Consider the following 21051-nt stretch of genomic DNA (forward strand, 5'->3'; position numbering starts at 1 on the left):
CATTTACATGATATGTAAAATTTCATATACATTACCACTTAACATTCTCCAATCATGAAATCAAATCCCCGGAAACCAATATTTTTTTGATAGCACACACAAATTTTATAACTAGTTATAAATAATTTATTTCCAACAAAATGCAATATATCTCTAACAATACATAATTATACAAAGAAAACTGATAACAATATAGAGATTTACTGTACAACATAAAAGATGAACAAGTAGGCATGGTATACTTTGGTGTCTGCTATCACAGTCATGAACAATTCAGAAAAATATGTATGAAAGTCAAAACATTTTAAGAAGAAGCACATTATGTATGTTACATTTAAAAGAAAATTTGATAAAGAATGTGAAATAATAAAAGACACTTGTTTCATCATCAGCCTCAGGTTTAAGCAGTAATATTTGTGCTTTGCACTCATTCAGTTGCTAATCTCAGTTAAACACAGTTGTACAATTCTGGCATTCACAAGAGCCAGCACCTTTCGATCTGTCTGTCATGGTCCTGTGTGATGTGTGACTAATAAATAAAGGTGACGTTTACAGTCTTATGAGCTCCTACTGGCAGCCATATTGAAAGCACCTGGAGGGGGTCCCGAGTCGTATCAGCGGTACAGGGGAGACAATCGCCGAGGGCTGTTTCGGGCAAGTTTGTCATTCTGAAAAATTATAGACAATCACATTCACAATTCTATCACTGGCAGTGTACCACAAATTGTTCAAACAGTTAGAAAAAAATCAACATCTCTGAATTCAGCAAAGGCTCCTGTGTGTGAAATTTTTTTAAGTTTGAAAGGAAAGATATACATGTATTATGCTAATCTAGTGTTTGGTACAATAATACACCAGAAGTGAATGTTAAAGTGCATTAGATATCACTATATATAGTGCATCAGATATCACAAACTAATAAGTGAGGACAATTTAGGGATATCACAATACTGTTAGAATAATACACAATATCTAGTGGTGATTATCAGGGGTGATAACTCTGGCAAGGCACTTGGTGGGATTTACTCTGAAAGTAACTCAGTGGGATTGTACTAAGGTAGATAACTGGAAAGGAACTCAGTGTGATTTTATCAAGGTGGATAACTCTGAGAGGGAAGTCGGTGGATTACTCTGTACCTGACAGGCACATCGACAGGGAGGAGGGGCACTTAGGTAGGTGTGTCTCCGTGATTGTCGCACTTCTCTCGGAGACTCCTGGTTAGTTATATAGACTCTCGGAGAATCCTGGTTATTTATCAAGACATGTTAAGCACAGAACAGACAAAAAATAATGTCCTGATTACAGAAAGAGCATTTTTTATCTAGAGAGAGTTTTTAGAGTAAAGTTGGATTATTTATTACAAAATCTGAAATAGGAAGAGCATAATAAGGGAGGTAACCTAATATTTACTCAACATCTTAAAGTCATGTTAGTCTTTTTGATTGGGGTTTTAACTATCAAGAACTCTTTAGGTAACTATGAAATTCATTAGAACTTACATAGACAGGGTAATCATGTAGAACCATGCCCGCTGAACGTCCAAACCCGTGTTCCGCTTCATTTAACTTTAACAACATATCGGCTCTCTCTTTACCCCAACTTCTGGAATTCTCTAAAAGCTGTAACAATCAAAAATATTTTTAAAATTTTGTAATGTTTTGATGCCTGTCTTTTTAAACCTTATTTTTATCTTAACAAAACTTTCAATAGTTTTTTATACTGATAATGTTTGAATAAATAAGCATGCATGTTAAATGTTTCACTAATCTAAATAAATATTTTGAATGCTTGTCGTATTTAAATAAATATTTATAATTTTTCACAATTTAGAATAAATATTTTAAATAACCCCATGTGAAGATAAAAATTTGAATGTTTTTCAATAAATAAGATTATACCTGGGTTTCTAGAGACTGTATCCTGGCCTCGGCTTTCTCCAGAGCCTGATAGAGCTCCAGTTTATCTGTTTCAGAGGTGGAGGATCCTTTGTTACTTAATCTCAGCTGATCCTGAAATTGATAATTTCCAAATAAAGACAGAGATTTGAAAAAAAAAAAATTATTCTAAGTGATCCTTTCCTATTCTTTGCCCTAAAAATTGTTTATTTTTTATCCTTACCCGTAAATCATCAGCCTGTTGTCTTAGTCTCTTGTTCTCCTCTAGCAGGGCTTCATTGGCTTCTTGGGCAGCATCTACTGGCAGAGAATTTAATTACTTGTATTATTTAGAATTCAAAATCAGATGAATGCCAAATGCTTACTTCAGACCAAGGTACAAAGCATGTGACTTACCTGTTGACTTTTTGCCCTGGTCTCTTTGTTTGACTTTCCTGTTGACTTTTTTGTCCCAGTCATATTGTGACTTACCTGTAGACTTTTTGCCCCTGTCTCTCTGTATCTTACCTGTAGACTTTTTGCCCCGGTAACTGTGTGACTAACCTGTTGATTTTTTGCCCCACTCTCTCTGTATCTTAACTGTAGAATTTTTGCCCCACTCTCTCTGTGACTTACTTGTTGATTTTTTGCCCCAGTCTCTCTGTATCTTACCTGTAGAATTTTTGCCCCTGTCTCTCTGTATCTTACCTGTAGAATTTTTGCCCCTGTCTCTCTGTGACTTACCTGTTGATTTTTTTCCCCGTTCACTGTGTGACTTACCTGTTGACTTTTTGCCCCAATCTCTGTTTGACTTACCCCTTGACTTTTTGCCCCGGTTATAGGGTGACGTACCAGTTGACTTTTTGCCCCGGTCTCTCTGAGTGACTTACCCGTAGACTTTTTGCCCCGATCTCTGTTTGACTCACCTGTTGACTTTTTGCCCCGGTCTCTGTGCTGTTTTTCTAGTATCTTCTCCATCTTCTCTATGACCTTCTCCTGTTTTTTACACGCCTCCTCCACAGTCCTCATCTTCTTCAGTTTCTCCTGGAGTTTGGTGATCGCCTCGTTCTGTTGTTTGTAGTTCTGAGCAATCTTTATATACCTCTTTTCTTGGTCATTTTTCTAAAGAAAACAAATTTTATTTAAGTTCATTTCTAGATTTAACAGAACTCTTTTAAATTAATCTTAGGAAAAGTGTGCAGTTGTTTTCTTTAAGACTTGGTCAAATGTAAAAAAACAAAGAAAGAAGTTTTTTAAAAGCTTACCGGGGGGGAATTCATATTTATACATGTATCACATCATCATATTTATATAGATTTACATTATGAAATTAAATAATATAATATGGAAACAGTGCCAATAATATACTATCACACTTGAGTGAAGATATTGCAAAGAAGCCTGTGAGTGTTAGATATTGTACCTTAATGAGTTCGTTCTGTAGTTTCTGAACTTTGTCTTTGTAAGCTTGTATGTCACCCGAGTTTGACTGCAGCGTTTGTTTTAGTGCAGCTGAAAAAAGCAAATGGTGTGCAAAATCCCAATTACCCACTAAAAATCCTACTAAAACTTAAGGTCAGACGAGACGTTCCTCAAAATCTGTTTTGTATATCTTTGTAATGTATGAAAACTATTAAAAATTTTAATAACATTCTGATTTCTAAACCAGTTTCTAAATGTTTTTAAAGGATCCAAACACTTAAACATTTGAAATTGGAAATTTGTTTTTCTTCCTCAAAGGATTATATAAGAAAAACTACCCCTGGTATCTTGCAGAAATGCCTGGTAAGGTACCTCAATTTTTTGTGAGTAAACATGTTTAAGTAGCAATACTTCAATGACAAACTCTTAGAAAAATTTATCTATTATTAAGGAACGTCTCGTCTGTCCTTAACAGAGCTCAAGCGAGCTTACTTTGATGAGTTCATTTTGTAGCCGTTGAACTCTCTCTTTGTAGCTTTTCAGATCATTGCTACTAATAACTAGAGTTTGTTTCAAGATGGCTGAAAATACAATGTAATTAAATGCACCATAAATGGAAGTGAAACTCAAGATGCAAAAATAATCAATACGCTTCTCTGATGATATCACCTGAATTTAGCATTACTAAGCAATTCTTAATTGATTTTCCAACAACTGATGTAGAAATTTCTTGCTTAGATTACTTTTTTTAATTTTTCTAGAACTGGGAGAAAAAACTTGATGCCGAGACATTTTCTGGGTAAATGTTTAATTTCTCCAAGAATTTTTGACTTCAGAAAAGAATTATCAGGGTCTTTCAGATTTTTGTTTGAGTAACAACCAATGTATCTACAGGATAGCAAATTCTGACATTTACCATATCTGGACATGACCTCTGGTTTTGTGAGATTGTCAAGCTCCGCGGATTCGATCATCAGTTTACCCGCATCATTGTAATTTGCCAAATCCCTCCGCAGCTGACTGTTATTCGCCTCCAACTCGCGGATCTGCTGCCTCAGGGCCAGGATATCCTGACCCATTTTGTGGACAGCTGTACGGTAATTCTCCAGTTCCTTCATCTGGTGGTCTAATACATTCATGGACGTCTGGTCTAGATTTCCAGGCTGGTAACTGTAATGTTAATATAAGGATTTAAGAAATAATCATTGGGACTTCAACAAATCCATGGCATTCAACAAACTGGCATTAGATATACTGAATCAGAAGTTTAACTGTAAAAGAAGTTTTAGTAAGATGAAAAAGAAAATTGCAAAAAGCCTAATATGATACATAGAGCTACTTGGATGGCCTTTTTCTCTTAGACCCCAGTTTCAATTTCCTTAAATCAACTTAATATTTAGAAATCAAGTTTCAAGACTAGGACATTTGCACTAAATATCACATTGAAATAAGATATTAAAGAACTCAAACAGGAGGAAATATATTAATAAATTAATTGCTAATGGTGTACAAAATGAGCTGAAGTGTCAAAAAAATTGGGGGGTAAATACTTACCTTGTAGAGGGGCCTCCTGGCATTGAGGAGGTAGCCCCTGGTAGTTGGGTGGCTGCTGGTGGCCTCTGGGGTGGGCGACCAGATTTGTTTTCTGGATCCACAAAGATGTACTGGTAATCTGGCAGTATAGACTCCATAGCCTCATAAGGAGGAAGGTCTCCATCTTTGATAGGCTGCAAATCAACAATACTGATGTGTGAATAAACCTCTACTATACGTAATAAATCTTTTTCCAAAATTTCAAACTTTTGTTTTTGAAAATGTAAATATATGTATGTTCATGGTACACATAAACAAATACTTAATATTTTCATGTTTGCAATATAACATAGAACAATCAAATAATGGGTGTATAAATTAATTTATTTTAATCCATAGCATATCAAGGAATTACTTTACATAAATTCTATAGTCTATATAAATGACAAAACACTTTTTCTGTTTATTTTCAATGAATAATAATACTAAATTAAAGGAATTACATGTATATATCTGATTACTCAACGTGGTATTTGTTAAAAGGATTTAAGAAATTTAAAGCCAAAGGAACCCCCATTTTACCTAAGTAAATAATAGAACGATGAATTATATGTACAAATATCTTACCTCGGCCGTATAAGGCCTATAATACATTGTAGCCATTAAAAATTTCCCAAGATTTGTCTTTTTTATCACAAATTACAAAAATACAATAATTCCAATCACAGAATTTATAATGGTGGCCTAATTCTTTCTCACATTTTCATAGTTTATGACACACTTTTTGGCAAAGAAATAGTTAAATCCTTCTTGGCATGATCAGGTTGTATAAAGATCCTCTAATATTAAACACTTTAAGATTGCAAGGGGCTTCCTAAAGGAGCAGAGCTCAAAAAACACAACATGCATTTAACATGCACAGAAAAAATCTTAGTTGATCTTTTTAGAGGAAGTGTTTGTGTCAGTTTTGATAATTAATTGTCTGGTGATTTAAAGAATTTTGACAGGTGTAAATCTGATATTTGGTAATCTTTTTGTTTACACATGGCCTCTTGGTAACCAAGGCAAGTTTGCACAGGATCAACAAGTAACATGATTTCTCCACCTGGCTGAACATTTAAAGTTACCTGAACTTAAAAAGAAACTGCAGTTCATTTTACAGGAGAGCCAAGGGAAATCAATACTCCTTTTATCAACAGATAATACACAGAGGGAAAGAGTTGATAGAGAGGAATATAAAACTGGAATGTTTTCTACACATGCAATATTACATTTTATTGTGGCTTGAGATTTCATAAAATATTTACCTATAAACTTATTAATTTAATAATAAATTCCACTCACACAACATGCAGGTAAAATACATGCAGAAAGTTTGTAAAAGAGACAGCAAATAACAACATTCTTCAGAGTATTAATCAATTGCATAATTTGTTTAAATAGTTTACATGTATACTGAGATGCATTTAAAGGGGAATAACTCTGACCAGCAAACTATTTAATTGAAAGCAAAGCAAGGTAAAACATTTAAACAGGGTTAAATAAATCCAACTGTTACCTGTAAACCTGATAGTGAATAGACTTGGAACAAACAATTAGGCTACAACACAATACAACACAGATTGAAATCATTCATTTCTGTTAAAATCTGCAAAGAAGGATTTCTGAGTCAGAGATGAGGAGAAGAGTTGACTTAATTATAAAGGACTGAAAGCTGAACCAAGACCAGAGCTAGAACAGAAAAAAAATTCTAGTACCATTTCCCTTTCTTTAATTAAATATCACCCTTTAAATTTAAGAATTTTTTAATGAAAAAAAATCCCCCAAAATTTTACTTAGTTGAAAAGAAATTTTTTATATTGATAATGCTTCCAAAGCCAAATAACCCTCTAAGATGAATAAAAAGACCTTATCTTAAGTGTTTTAATACAAAAAATAAAAAAAAATAGAAGTCACAAAATAATTACACTTTTTGGGATTACAAATTATTTCTATAAATTTTCATTTCTAAGGGAAATTTTTCACAAGCATATCCTTTAAAAAATTCCAAATGAAAAGTGAATTTTCACAGATTCTGCATAAATTTCTTCATTTTTCTGCTTTTGTGAAGAGACCCACAAATTCATGTCTACCACAAAATGTAATTTTTCACAAACAATTCTCCTTTCAAAAAAAATTAGTTTTTCCTAAGTGAAAAATGTGAATTTACAGTATTAATTTTGAAAAATGAATTACAGTACAGCAACTTTAAAATCAGCATACTGTGAAATTAATACAGTTTTAACATAGTTCAGTTTCAAAAGTTTTAGTTTGCAGATAATCCAGTGATTTTAAAAACTATTACTTTATAATATCATATGTGACCATATTTTATTTTAAAATTTGTCACTGCAAAAGGGTAGTACCCCCAATATTATGTGTAAGTAATTTAGGCTGGACTGAGGACATCAGCCTGGATAGCTCAGTGGTTAGAGCACCTGACTAGAGATACAGGGGTCCCAGGTTTGATTCCCTGTCCAGCCATATGTTTTCAATATATATGTATTTATGAATTTTTAATGTATGTTTACTCATTCCTCCTTTCCAAACTACATATATTTTATACTGCGGGTTAGACAAATAACATATTTTTATATTTCTGTATTTTTGACTCCATTTATTTGTAACATTTTGACAATTCAATGTATTTCTCTTTCTGAGACACATATCATTTTAAAATGTTAATGAGATTAAAAGTTGAGACAGTGTTAAAAAGTAATTATATACAATGACACCAGACAAGTTTACGAAACGAGAACTGTACACATCAGAATGTAGCAGAAAGACACAGCGCCTTTGTATAGGTCTCTGACTTACCAAATCAAATAAATCTGCTGTATCAAAAATATCATTTAGAATAAAAGAATTTCAGAATAAAATAACCTTGACATTATATACACTCATAAATATGTGTCCCTTTGAAGCATAAACTTAACATGCACTATGATATAAATAGAAACAATGCAATAAATGTATATAATGTTTAAATTTTTCTCAATAATTATAAAATCTATTTATATGGAAAAAATATGGGTTTTTCTTGTAAAATTAGTTAATCTTTGTGCATGATACAAATATAATAAAGACTACAGGTGACAAGGTTAATGTTACATAAGTTAATACTACCGAGTAATAACCCTGTACTTACAGACATGGGCTTCTTGTAGACTTTCTGTAAGTAGTACCCCGGCTGCTGTGGGGGAGATTCGGGTTTCTCAGTTCCCATTGAGCCCCACGACGTCTCATCAGCGAAGTTAACCTTCAAAACTTCAGGAGATTTCACACCGTTAGTGTCATCTCCAGTACGGAAGTACCCAGCACTCGGCTCAGGGAACAAATCCAGAGCAGGGAGGGACTCTAGGTTGTCTGCTCTCACCATGGCATCGGGTTCCTGAGGGAAACCAGAAAATTATATCAAACAAAAATCTCTGCTTGGTATTCACAGACAGAGTTTCTTACAAAACCTTCAAAATTTTCTTGAGATGAAGAAAATGCCTAAAATTTGTCATTAACTTACACTGTTCGTAATGAGCTTTAGGATCACTCCAACTGTGGGTTGTGTCCCGTCAATCGTTACAATGTCTGTACCCTGTCAAATATATGCTGCTCATTAAATCTACACTGTAAAACATCCTATCAAATAATGTTAGGTCATGATGTTATACATTTAATTCATAAAATACATTTATTTTTAAATAGAAATCAAGATTAGTTTTGCTATATGGTAAATGTACTAATAGATATGTACAATAAAGAAAATGATACAAGGGGTTTTATTAATACATGTACTACAATAGTTTGAAGTTTCGAGTATGTGGGGATTATGATGACTTGTATAAAACACGAAAACAAGTACCAGTATGAAAAATCTATTTTTACAATTCCTGTTTGTACATAATGTCTACCCAACTAAGTTGACCTGCCATCGCCATCTGAACTTTGACTGGTTTTAAGTACAGTTCTAATGGGTAGAAGCTAGCTTATACTGTATATACATGTATACAAGAGGCCCACGGGCCTTATAGGTCACCTGAGTATTGTGCAACAACTTTCAAACAATTAAATTTGGTTCATGTTTTAAACCAGAGGCCATGGAGCCAATTCACAATTTTGAAAGAGGTACCATTGCTTATAATAATTTAGACTTAGCATGCTAACTCTATTTACTTAATACCCAGAGGTAGATCAGAGTAACATTAAGAGAAAATGCACTTCCACTTTATAACCAGTTGTACACCTCATCCCAAAGGAACCACTGATCCTGGGGCCACATATTTCAAAATTTTGCAAATTTTATCATAAAATGGTTGATTAACACACCAAAGAGCAAATTTCAAAGCATTAATTTACAAATCCCCCCCACCCTCACCCCGACCCAGGGAAGGGGCGGGGGCATAAAAAATAACCATTTTGCTAGGTGCACCTTTCTTCATAATTAATATATATATTTGGATCATAGGCATTAAACACAGGAGCAAAGGAAAGAATTTCAAAGAATAAATGCATTTTCACTATATAACCAATAGAGCCCTGCCCTAACACCAGAACCCCTGACCCTGGGGTCATAAAATTCACAATTTTGAAAGAGGCACTCTTGATCAACATAACTATTTAATCACATAGTTTAATTAATACCCAGAAGCAGAGAAGAAGACTTTCAAAGAATTTATGCATTTTCACTATATGATCAATACAGCCCCGCCCTAACACCAAAACCCCTGACCCTGGGGTCACAAAATTCACAATTTTGAAAGAGGCACTCACTCATCATAACTATGTGCTTGGTTAGTTTATTTGTACCCAGGAGCAGAGAAGAAGATTTCCAAAGAATAAATGCATTTTCACTATATCGTCAATAGGGCCCCACCCTAACACCAGAACCCCTGACCCTGGGGCCACAAAATTCACAATTTTGAAAGAGGCACTCTTGCTCATCATAACTAAGTACTTAGTTAGTTTATTTAATACCCAGAAGTAGAGAAGAAGATTTTCAAAGAATAAATGCATTTTCACTATATAACCCATAGAGCCCCGCCCTAACACCAGAACCCTTATTTTTCACAATTTTGAAAGAGGCACTCTTGCTCATCATAACTATGTGCTTAGTTGTTTATTTAATACCCAGAAGTAAGAAGAAGATTTTCAAAGAATTAATGCATTTTCACTATATAACCAATAGAGCCCCGCCCTAACACCAGAACCCCTGACCCTGGGGTCATAAAATTCACAATTTAGGAAGAGGCACTCTTGCTCATCATAACTATGTGCTTGTTTAGTTTATTTAATACCTAGGAGCAGAGAAGAAGATTTTCAAAGAAATCATGCATTTTCACTATATAATCTATATAGCCCCGCCCTAGCACTAGAACCCCTGACACTGGGGCCATGAATTTCACAATTTAAGTAGAGGACTCAATGCTCATTACATTCATAACAACAGTTTGCCTGCTTGATGTCCAGGAGTAAAGAAGAAGATTTTTAAAGATTGCAATAATTTTTGTGGTTTTTGCCCCACCTCCCAGGCCCCAGGGGGGCAGGGACCATGAAATTCACAATTTTTGTTCCCCTTCACCCAAAGATGCTGTATACCAAATTTGGTTGAAATTAGTTAAGTGGTTTCAGAGAAGAAGCTGAAAATGTTCAAATGTTAACACACGACGCACGACGCACGACACACGACGACGGACGAAAACGGATAGCAATAGGTCACCTGAGTTACTCAGGTGACCTAAAAATAAAATGTTTCTTTCTCTTGAACCTTCTGCATGAATCTTTACAAAATAATCCCTTTTATCTTTTAACATATGATGTTAGATGGTCAGCTATTGATTTGTGACATTGACTTGTCATAATGGACAAGTGAGTAGAATCCATTAAAAGGGTAAGCCCAAAAGGTTACTCCCCCTTGGTCAACTTAATGTGGGTAGACAGTGGCTTTTAACAAAGAAACACTAAATGGAGCTGGTACTAATCTATGGGGTGTGAATAAAATCTGTCATCTAGTGACCTGACCAATACTTTTAATATCTAAGGAGAAGTTAAGTTTTCATGCACTTATGTGTGTCAGTTACTTACACCAGGATAGTCTTTAAAAACCTTCAATAAAACAGTCTCAGATAGAGAATTGATATTGATTGCATTGAATTAAAATATCACCTAGAGTATTTGATCATTTTAACATCATATTAACTGGGTATATAACTTTGTATTGACTTTTATTGAGAAAATAATTTTAAAAACTGCTAAATTTCACTGAAGACAGAATGATTTACTGTATCATACACACAACTCACTGGTTATCAAGTATTTAAAAACTCTTTATATTCTAAGGTTTATTACTTACTTTCCACAAAAATATGGTGGTTACTGTACAGCCTCTTTGTCTACACTCAGGTTGTCTACTCTCAGACCTTTGACTTACCTGTACAGGTAGGTTGTCTATACTCAGACCTTTGACTTACCTGTACAGGTAGGTTGTCTACATGTAGATCTTTGTCTTACCTGTACAGTAGGTTGTCTATACTCAGACCTTTGTCTTATACAGTAGGTTGTCTATACTCAGACCTTTGTCTTACCTGTACAGGTAGGTTGTCTATACTCAGACCTTTGTCTTACCTGTACAGGTAGGTTGTCTATACTCAGACCTTTGTCTTACCTGTACAGGTAGGTTGTCTATACTCAGACCTTTGTCTTACCTGTACAGTAGGTTGTATATACTCAGACCTTTGACCTTTGTCTTACCTGTACAGGTAGGTTGTCTATACTCAGACCTTTGTCTTACCTGTACAGTAGGTTGTCTATACTCAGACCTTTGTCTTACCTGTACAGGTAGGTTGTCTATACTCAGACCTTTGTCTTACCTGTACAGGTAGGTTGTCTATTCTCAGACCTTTGTCTTACCTGTACAGGTAGGTTGTCTATACTCAGACCTTTGTCTTACCTGTACAGGTAGGTTGTCTACTCTCAGACCTTTGTCTTACCTGTACAGGTAGGTTGTCTATACTCAGACCTTTGTCTTACCTGTACAGGTAGGTTGTCTATACTCAAACCTTTGTCTTACCTACAGGTAGGTTGTCTATACTCAGACCTTTGTCTTACCTGTACAGGTAGGTTGTCTATTCTCAGACCTTTGTCTTATCTGTACAGGTAGGTTGTCTATTCTCAGACCTTTGTCTTACCTACAGGTAGGTTGTCTATACTCAGACCTTTGTCTTACCTGTACAGGTAGGTTGTCTACTCTCAGACCTTTGTCTTACCTGTACAGGTAGGTTGTCTATACTCAAACCTTTGTCTTACCTGTACAGGTAGGTTGTCTACTCTCAGACCTTTGTCTTACCTGTACAGGTAGGTTGTCTACTCTCTGACCTTTGTCTTACCTGTACAGGTAGGTTGTCTACACGTAGATCTTTATCTTACCTGTACAGATTGGTTGTCTACTCTCAGCCCTGTGTCTTACCTGTACAGGTAGATTCTCTACTTTCAGACCTTTATCTTACCTGTACAGGTAGGTTGTCTACACTCAGACATTTGTCTTAACTCAGAAGGTAGGATGTCTTTTCTTAGACCTTTGTCTTACCTGTACGGGTAGGTTGTCTACTCTCAGACATTTGTCTTACCTGAACAGGTAGATTGTCTACTCTCACACCTTTGTCTTACCTGTACAGGTAGGTTGTCTATACTCAGACCTTTGTCTTACCTGTACAGGTAGGTTGTCTACACTCAGACCTGTGTCTCACCTCAGAAGGTAGGATGTCTTATCTTAGACCTTTGTCTTACCTGAACAGGTAGGTTGTCTACTCTCAGACCATTGTGTTAACTGTACAGATAGGTTGCCTTCTCTCAAACCTTTGTCTTACCTGAACAGGTAGATTGTCTACTCTCAGACCTTTGACTGCATTCTCTTTTATCAGCTCCGTGTACAAATCTTTGTCAAGCTGTAAAGCTGAGAACCCCATTGGACTCTTAACCTTCCAGAACTGATCTGTCATTGCTGGAAAAGATTTTAAAATCTGTTCAGGAATAAACACACAGGAATTAACAGATAGATATTCAATGTTTTGTAGAAGGACACTGAATTTATTTCACACACTAGATGGGATTATTCCTTTCTATAAGTAATCAAATTGCAGCTATTTTTACATGTAACCTTGACCCCACTGACCTGTGTCCTGGTGGTAGTATTCTATCACTAGGGCTGCTGATGGGGTGAAGAGTGTGGCCTTGTCTCTCTCGTCACAGAACAGGTACGGGTGATTCCACACAGGCTGGACGTCAGGCTTACCTGGCAAACTTATCTGTTCAACGAAACAGTAATATCCACATGGTTAACGCTAATAAATTCAATCTGGCCCCCTCCCCCTCTGTTTCCAAAATTAAATAAATTTGTATGTCTCATAACAAACAATTAGAACTGGGTTCTGAAATTATTGATAAAAAGAAGCATACTTCAGTTGTCCATTTTTGTCCATACTGTACATGCATTAATTTGTATGGGACATGTACTATGACATACATACCTGAGGGTAGCCATGTTTAGTCCCCGGGGGAACACTGAAGGAGGCAGGGTGGGGGGAAGGAAAAGAGACACTGGTCATAGTGACCCCCGCAGCTCGAGGGTTAGAGATCAAGTAATTACTTCTGTAAAGTAAAAATACAGTTTTTCTTTATTTGACTGCATGTAGATAAATCAGATGATGATATTGAATGACGTACCTGTAATTGTAGAAATCAGGGACGATCCTAGCCACAGCAATCAGGGGCCCCATAGAGGTCTGTAGGGGTTTCTGGACAGCTTGAAGTAAAACCTAAAAATACACAATTGTAAATTTTGTAAATAAAAGCTAGACTTGAAATAGTTTTTTAAAAATGACAATTTCAAGCTTTGTGTACCTCTAGTCCCAGATAGTTTGGAGAAGAAGCATCCTTAGGGAGCTTTGACAGTTTTCTGGTTATTGAGGCAAAAACTCGAACTCCATTAGGAACACCCTTCTTTGGCTAAAGAAAAAGTGGGATATATTACATACTTGCAGTATATGTTAATAAATTCTTAAACTTTTACAAAATTCTTTGAAAAAACTTTCTTGTACCAAAATAAAAATCTGCTTACACATAGTTATGACCATGTAAATTTCTTTTAAAAAGAGGTCAACAACCAATATTTGAAAAATAAATATGGATAGTAGAAATTCTGTTGATCTCCTTTTACATCTAGTTAAGTTCCTTACCTTGACCAGTTCCAGATGATACTGGTGGAATGGCTGCAGTGAGTTGACGGGGATTTTGTAGTCCACCAGTTCCTGTTTGGAGGGACCATCTGCCACAGAGACCACTAAAACTACAATACAACATATCACTTTTCATTAGAGACAGAATATTAATAAATCACATTTTTATAATAATATATTTAACAGCAAAGAAGTATGTATGTTTCATGTTTGAATTCTGAGCAAATGATTTTTAACGTTTATTGGTATGCTTTTCTTATTTCAAACATCCTCTTGCGTGTATCATGTATATTTGTCTGATTATAAATAATTCAGAAGAAACAACCTTTAAACTAGATATCATGGAGATGGTGGCCATCTCAAAGGGCCCGTTTTTAGCAATGAACATGAAAATGCAAGGTAGCTGAAAAGGGTTTATTTTGAAGGTGTTTGAGATTAAAGGGGACAAAAAGTAAGTACTCCCTGAAAAATAATACAATTAAAATAACTTTAAGAAATATATCCTCTATGAAAATTCCTGCATATCCTCTATCAAAATATGGAAGGAAAATCACAAATGTTCTATACCAAGTCAATTTGTTTTAGGCTGAGTGGACTCAAGGGAAAGAAATTATGCATCAAACAAAGATTTTTAATAGAGAGGCTATTTTTGACCTTGACCCAGAAACTTTATTCAAGGTCACTGCACATCCATTGACCACTGGCACTCTGTGAGTTAAGTATTAGACACATTGGACAAAGGCAAGAGAAGACATGCTCCAGACAAGGATTTTTCATGTAATTCTGCTATGACCTTAACCTTTGACCTAGAAACATGGTTCAAGGTCACTGCACACCCTTTACCCAAAGGCACTCTGTGGGTGAAGTATGGGCCAGATTAGGCCAAGGAAAGAGAAAATATGCTCCAGACAAGAATTTAAACAGAAAGGCTATTTTTGACCTTGACTTTTGACCTAGAAACTTTGTTCAAGGTCAATGCACATTCACTGACCACCAGCACTCTGTGAGTGAAGAATGAGCCACAATGGACTGATAGGAGAGAAGATATGCTCCGATCAAGGATTTTTTATATACAAAAATGTAATTCTGTTATGACCTTAACTTTTGACCTAGAAACTTTGTTCAAGGTCAATGCACACCCTTAATCCAAAAGCACTCTGTGGGTGAAGTATGAGCCACATTGGACAAAGGGGGAGAGAAGATATGCTCTGAACAAGGCTTTTTCATGTAATTCTGCTATGACCTTAATCTTTGACCTAGAAACATGGTTCAAGGTCACTGCACACCCTTTACCCAAAGGCACTCTGTGGGTGAAGTATGAGCCAGATTGGGCCAGGGAGAGAGAAGATATGCTCCAGACAACATATCTTGGACGGACAGATGGACAGCTAGACGGACGGATGGACAGACTGATCACTATAGGGTGCCTGCCGAGTGAAGCCCTAACTAATTGAAAACACGATTATAATTTTCTGATGTGAAATTCTCAAATGATTAAATGTTTTGCCCCTTTGCTTTTTAAAAAAGAAAATTACAAGCTGGTCCAAACAGGGAATTCATGGTGAGATTCATTTTATATAAAAACTTATTGAACAAGAACATTTCATAACGTAAAAGGAGACAGTGTTACTTCAATTTCTGGTAAATTGCAGTGCAAATCAATTTACGACACAAGACCAATAGAGTCACCCAGATTATCAAATTAAAATCAATATAAACTCCTCCAAAGGCAGGGGGATTAGAATGCAATAAATGAAACAAACAAAAGGATTCCATTCCATATTAACTGTTGTGTCATAGGGACTTTTGTAGCTTGGAGACATTAACATGCTGACTTGTCAGGGAGAATCTTATGTCTTATGTGTTAGAAACAATCTTACTTCTTATTTGTCATTACTGTGTATATGGAGGTAGATATTTGATAAGACACTTTTTGATTGAATTAAATTCTTTTAAGACAACTGCATACATTTCATTTTCAAACACAAATAAGCTAGAGATTATATCAGGAAAGTTTTCCTCATCTAAATAATTTTATTTTCATGATTACCGTATTATTTTTTTTTCACATTTAATAGTCCTCTAATCAGTTTCTTAATCATTTTTCTTATTAAATGTCAAATTATTTCGAATTTCTTTCTTTTTATTTAGTTTCAAAATTTCATTATGTATCTTGATGCTAAAAAAAATTTACTTTGACTTTAGACTTATGTTTACATGATTAAATTTCTGCAAGATATTTATTTATCCAAATTATTACCTTTCTCCTGGATACAGATCAGCATTAAGATTTAATATTCTTCGACTTATGCTCCTTACATTTATTTCAATAATTACCTGTACTTAAAATTTCCCATGAATATTAAGATTTATCACTCTGATTAATCCACAGAAAACTTACAACCATCTCATAAAGTAATTACATTTTTACAGGATATAGACACAAACTTCTCTAATTGCATTTACCCCAGGATGCGTACAATCATCCTAGTTATTACATTTTTAGAGGATATGGACATACTATTTTGATTACATTTTCTCTGGATATTTAGATACATCATCTGATTAAATCATCTAACTACATACTTACAAGTACCACTATGACTACACCCCCCCCCCACCCCCCAGGATACATGTACTTACATTCATCCCCTGCCTTGGATGAGTCCAGGGTAGTTTTGATCATCCCCCGGGTACTTACATTCACCCCCTGCCTCGGATGAGTCCAGGGTAGTTTTGATCATCTCCCCCGAATACTTACATTCATCCCCCGCCTCGGATGAGTCCAGGGTAGTTTTGATCATCTCCCCCGAATACTTACATTCATCCCCCGCCTCGGATGAGTCCAGGGTAGTTTTGATCATCTCCTCCCAGGATGGAGAACTGGTCGGTCTCAGGGAGGCGTGGGTCACAGAACCTTTCTGGTCCTCATCCGATGTCTTCCTAAATGTAATATTTTAATTCTTTCTTTTAATATATTGGCCCATGTTTGTCTGTGAATTACTACAATGAAAGTGAGAATTCTCTATTTTATACAGTAAACAATTGAGTGGTGCACTTACAAGATGACAAAGGCTTGAGGTGTTGTGCCGGACTCTGTGTTGGGGAGACTCGAGGCCCCATGGAAGATGACGTCGATCTGCTCCTCCCCAAGCTTTGACACGTGTCGGTACGAGGGCTGGGTGTGGTATGTGTGTCTGTCCCTATCCTCCAGGGGGGACTCCTTAACCTAAAAACAGCCATTACAAATCCATCAAAAATAAATATCAAGGAAAATTTCTAACTTAAAGTATAAAATTTTTATTCCTTATCTAAAGAAGAGTTTAGCCCCTTACGATTTTGTTGTCGGAGAGAGGTGGGTAGGGTGGAGAAGAGGGAAGCATAATGGATATGTTGTCCCCACCCCAGGAGCTTGTTGGTGAGGGGGGTGGTTTTGGTTTTGGTTTCGGGACTGGTCGGCTGGATGGTGGAGGGGTTTGCTTCTTTTTTATTTTTTTGGGTGGTGTCTTAGGTGGTGACTTTGGTTTGGGAAGAAGCACTTCTCGTAATGCGTAAACACTGCGTATTCTCCCACAATGCATCTGTACACTGTCTGTACTGACTGTTCGTAAAAGAGACAATACATCTGTGTAGTTGTAGAAGTCCTCCCCGGGCTCCACATTGGCTTTGATTTTTGGAGCATTCGGCCGAGGGTAGATAGCAAACTTTCCCTCTCCGACCTTCTTACCCATGCCGCCATTGTTTGGTAGATTAAAGGCCTCCACAAGTAAATACAGATCATGATTCTTGTCATTCTTACAAAATCCTGTAAAGAAAAGAAGTCTAAAGACATTATTAGGCTTTTAGCTTTTTTTGTAACTATTGCATTGTAACCACTGTGTAAATATAATGTTGCAATAGGTAATATTTATCCAAAAGCTGTTTAAATATTATCCAAAAAGTGATATTAAACCAGTCTTGTTAATTACTTTTAGAGGAAAACTACATTCTCCTTCAAACATTTATCTCTGTATTGACATTTTACTAGCAATTACTAATTATGAATCTATCAATTTATTATCAATTGCAAATATAACTAAATAATGTTACAAAAATCATTACTCTGTACCGAATGCTGATCTACTTGTAAAGACAGAACACCCTCTGAGTCTTACCCACAGGGAGTCTGAAGGTGAATTGTTTGTCCTGAAATCTGGCCAGCACCGCGGACTCCTGTTGCGTCACCACATCAGTTTCAGCTTCGTTCTCGTTTGTGTACGGAGCGCCGTACCCTTTTTGTACCTGTACCCCACTGTAGTCCTTTGTGTGCAGGCTTTGGATGGAGAGCCGCAGGAAGTATCGGCCCTCATGGTTAAACTGGGCATCCTGAATGTCCACCTGGAATTCTAAAGCCTTGTCATCCACCTTGGGAAGATGGGAAGTCAGCGATTCCATGTCTTGTTATAGCTGAAATAAAGTCCCAATAACAAACTTAATTGTGAAACTAAAAATCTTTTGCTACAAGAATTAAATCTTACAATCTTATAAAACTTACAATGTTCTTTTACGTTATCTTGTGAATGACTGTTCAGTGATTTTGAAAAATCTTTGAACCTCAAAATATCCAAACAAAGCACATGTATAAGATTTCAGGCAGGGTAAAAGGTTTTGTAAATCATAATTCCTTTTTTCCAATTATCACACGCCTGATATAGATTCTGGTTCTTGATATATACCCCTTCTATCTTAATGTTTCCTGTAATCACTCTAATGTTTTCTTTATGTGCAAGCTTTCATCTCCAATAATTAATTCCATGTAAGAGAAGTAGACCTTTACAATCTTCTAGCGATTTTTGTCATCAAATTTCAAATTTAAAGCCATGTTGACATCTTAGACACAAACCATTTAAAGAGCCTAAAAATCCATTGTCACAGAAAAAGCCATAAATAATAAAATTGATAACCAAATGTGTACCTGATAGCAAAGAAATATGTGTACCTTATATTTTGGTAGTGGACTTTAATAAAACCCAAATAAGATATCACTAATCATTAAAAGTTGTTCAGAAAAATAGAAAATTAAATTCCTAGACTCTGAAGATATCTTTGAGGAATGGTCTATAGTGAACTCAAAATTATTTTTTCACTAAAATTCCTTTATTTCATTGAATAAAAAAAATAGATTAATTTAAACAAATTTTATTGTTTTAAATAGGTATTTATATACATCTAAAGCATCAAAAAAAGTATAAATATACTAAATTCCCTACACTTTCATCTTACCCTTAGATAAACAGTATTACCATTCCTGATCAATTCTCAATTTGAAGGAATGCTACAAGCCATCTCATTTCCATATTAAAGGCATCTACCAATACAAATTAATGTATAATATAGGTTAGCAAACTATGAAGTTAAGAAATTTTCTCTTTGTGATTTTCATGTAGAGTAGATCCATTGAAAGATATATAATGGTATTCTATCATGCATTCAAATTTAAAAGTTTAAATCTCTGGTGCCATGAAATCAAGAAATACATTCTCAATACCTGTTAACATAGACTGAACAAATCATCAGGAGATGGTCTCTTTAAATGGCACTGCCAAGACTCTGTAAAGCAAGGATGAAAACCATGTTTTCTGGATCATTAGATCACCATCAAAGGTGAAAATTTCAGGTAAACATAACTGTTCATGCATGAAACTGACTATAAATAGGTACAGGTAAAACACATATATTTTGAAGGTAGAGAATAAAATCTTTCCAAGAGATCTGAGATATATCAATTGGAAATTTAAATTTCTTTTTATTTTATTTGTAAAATGATGAAAATGTTTCCTCTTTCCTTTTTTGTTCATTTGATAAAATTTTAAAAAGTGGGAGATCTCTCAAAAATCTGTATTCATAATATGCTTCTATGAAGATGCACTCAGTTTGAGGTACATGCAAGACAAGCTGAACAGGATTTGTGGTATATAGACACTACTCACTAGTAGGGTAAGAAATATACACTCCCTCCCACCTACCCCACTGACCTCTGATAGATTTTATCTGAACTGCAAGTCAGTTCAGTCTAATTTTAATAAGTCTAGTAATCTAAGGATAATTCATGAATTAAATAAAAGAATAAAGAACAACAAAATATATTTACATTTGCAAATGTTTTCCTTTATATAACACTACTGAAAGCAATGCGTATCTATAACTGTATAAATACAGGTATGGGGTCAAGAGGTCATAGATGTGCGTATGGATAAACGTTTGACGTAATTTCTAGTGACGTCATAAAGGGTCGACGCGCGTTCAGTGGATTACACACTTGCCGTTGGGTTTGAAAAATAATGCATTTCGCACGTTAAAAGTCACAATCAGGTAAATATAAAGGATGAATAAGTCACAAATGTAAATATAAGTAATAAGGTATCATTTTAAAACATTATCGGGCTATAAAAATAAAGTTGGAGATTAAATTCATCATAAAGCCCTTCGGGCTTTATGGAAGGTTTTGCTTCATTATTGACCGATAGATGTTTAAAAATGATACCTTATTTCTTAAAAAATCCATCTGGCGTCAATAAGCCCTATTACCCACTTTTAGTGTAACATTGTTACACTATTAGACTACTGAGTAACTCCTTCTCACAACTGTATACTGTCATTACTGTGCATCCCACTACAGCACTACAGTCTTACACCGTGCACTGGGCTAATGTTCTATCATTAAAATGATAAATGTCTTACGAACCCGGTGAGGGTTTAGATTATTCCTATAAAAGCCATGTCATTCATTCCCCCCTCCTCCTTTTCAAAGTTGGGGGTTACAGAAATAACATTGAAGCATGCATGCCAAACATTGTCTAAAAAGGATTATTTTACATAACGTTACTGTAGACATTGCTGATTAGAGACATTTCCTAGATAAGTTGCTAATCCTTGTTTGAAAGATGCGGTAGTTTTCAACTTTTGGGAGGTCACCGTG

The 21051-nt window shown here is 35.4% G+C and overlaps 1 protein-coding gene across 6 annotated transcripts; it reads right to left on the reverse strand.

The window, feature by feature from the left end:
• Positions 1-114: 114 nt before the first annotated feature.
• LOC134252778 (coiled-coil domain-containing protein 33-like) lies at positions 115-21017 on the reverse strand. Of its 6 annotated transcripts, none has more exons than XM_062735297.1 (24): positions 20949-21017; positions 19621-19671; positions 19356-19440; positions 18248-18539; positions 17429-17898; positions 17156-17322; positions 16915-17036; positions 14094-14203; positions 13759-13863; positions 13582-13673; positions 13386-13506; positions 13031-13163; positions 12726-12859; positions 8387-8458; positions 8018-8260; positions 6389-6430; positions 4852-5024; positions 4214-4467; positions 3299-3387; positions 2802-2997; positions 2120-2193; positions 1900-2010; positions 1501-1620; positions 115-668 (listed from the first exon to the last, which is right to left on the reverse strand). In XM_062735297.1, exons 4-24 carry the CDS (start codon positions 18525-18527, stop codon positions 615-617), a joined length of 3162 nt encoding a protein of 1053 aa, XP_062591281.1. In that variant the 5' UTR covers positions 18528-18539; positions 19356-19440; positions 19621-19671; positions 20949-21017; the 3' UTR covers positions 115-614. The 6 variants fall into 6 exon arrangements, with proteins under 6 accessions (XP_062591281.1, XP_062591282.1, XP_062591284.1 ...); XM_062735298.1 differs by lacking the exon at positions 20949-21017 and adding an exon at positions 11810-11838 and having other exon boundaries at positions 12755-12859; positions 19621-19734; XM_062735300.1 differs by lacking the exon at positions 19356-19440 and having other exon boundaries at positions 20949-20996.
• Positions 21018-21051: the final 34 nt, after the last annotated feature.

The sequence above is a fragment of the Saccostrea cucullata genome, unplaced genomic scaffold (assembly GCF_032062105.1).
Source record: "Saccostrea cucullata isolate Sc308-1 unplaced genomic scaffold, CSIRO_AGI_Scuc_v1 ctg101, whole genome shotgun sequence".
Lineage (NCBI taxonomy): Eukaryota > Metazoa > Mollusca > Bivalvia > Ostreida > Ostreidae > Saccostrea > Saccostrea cuccullata.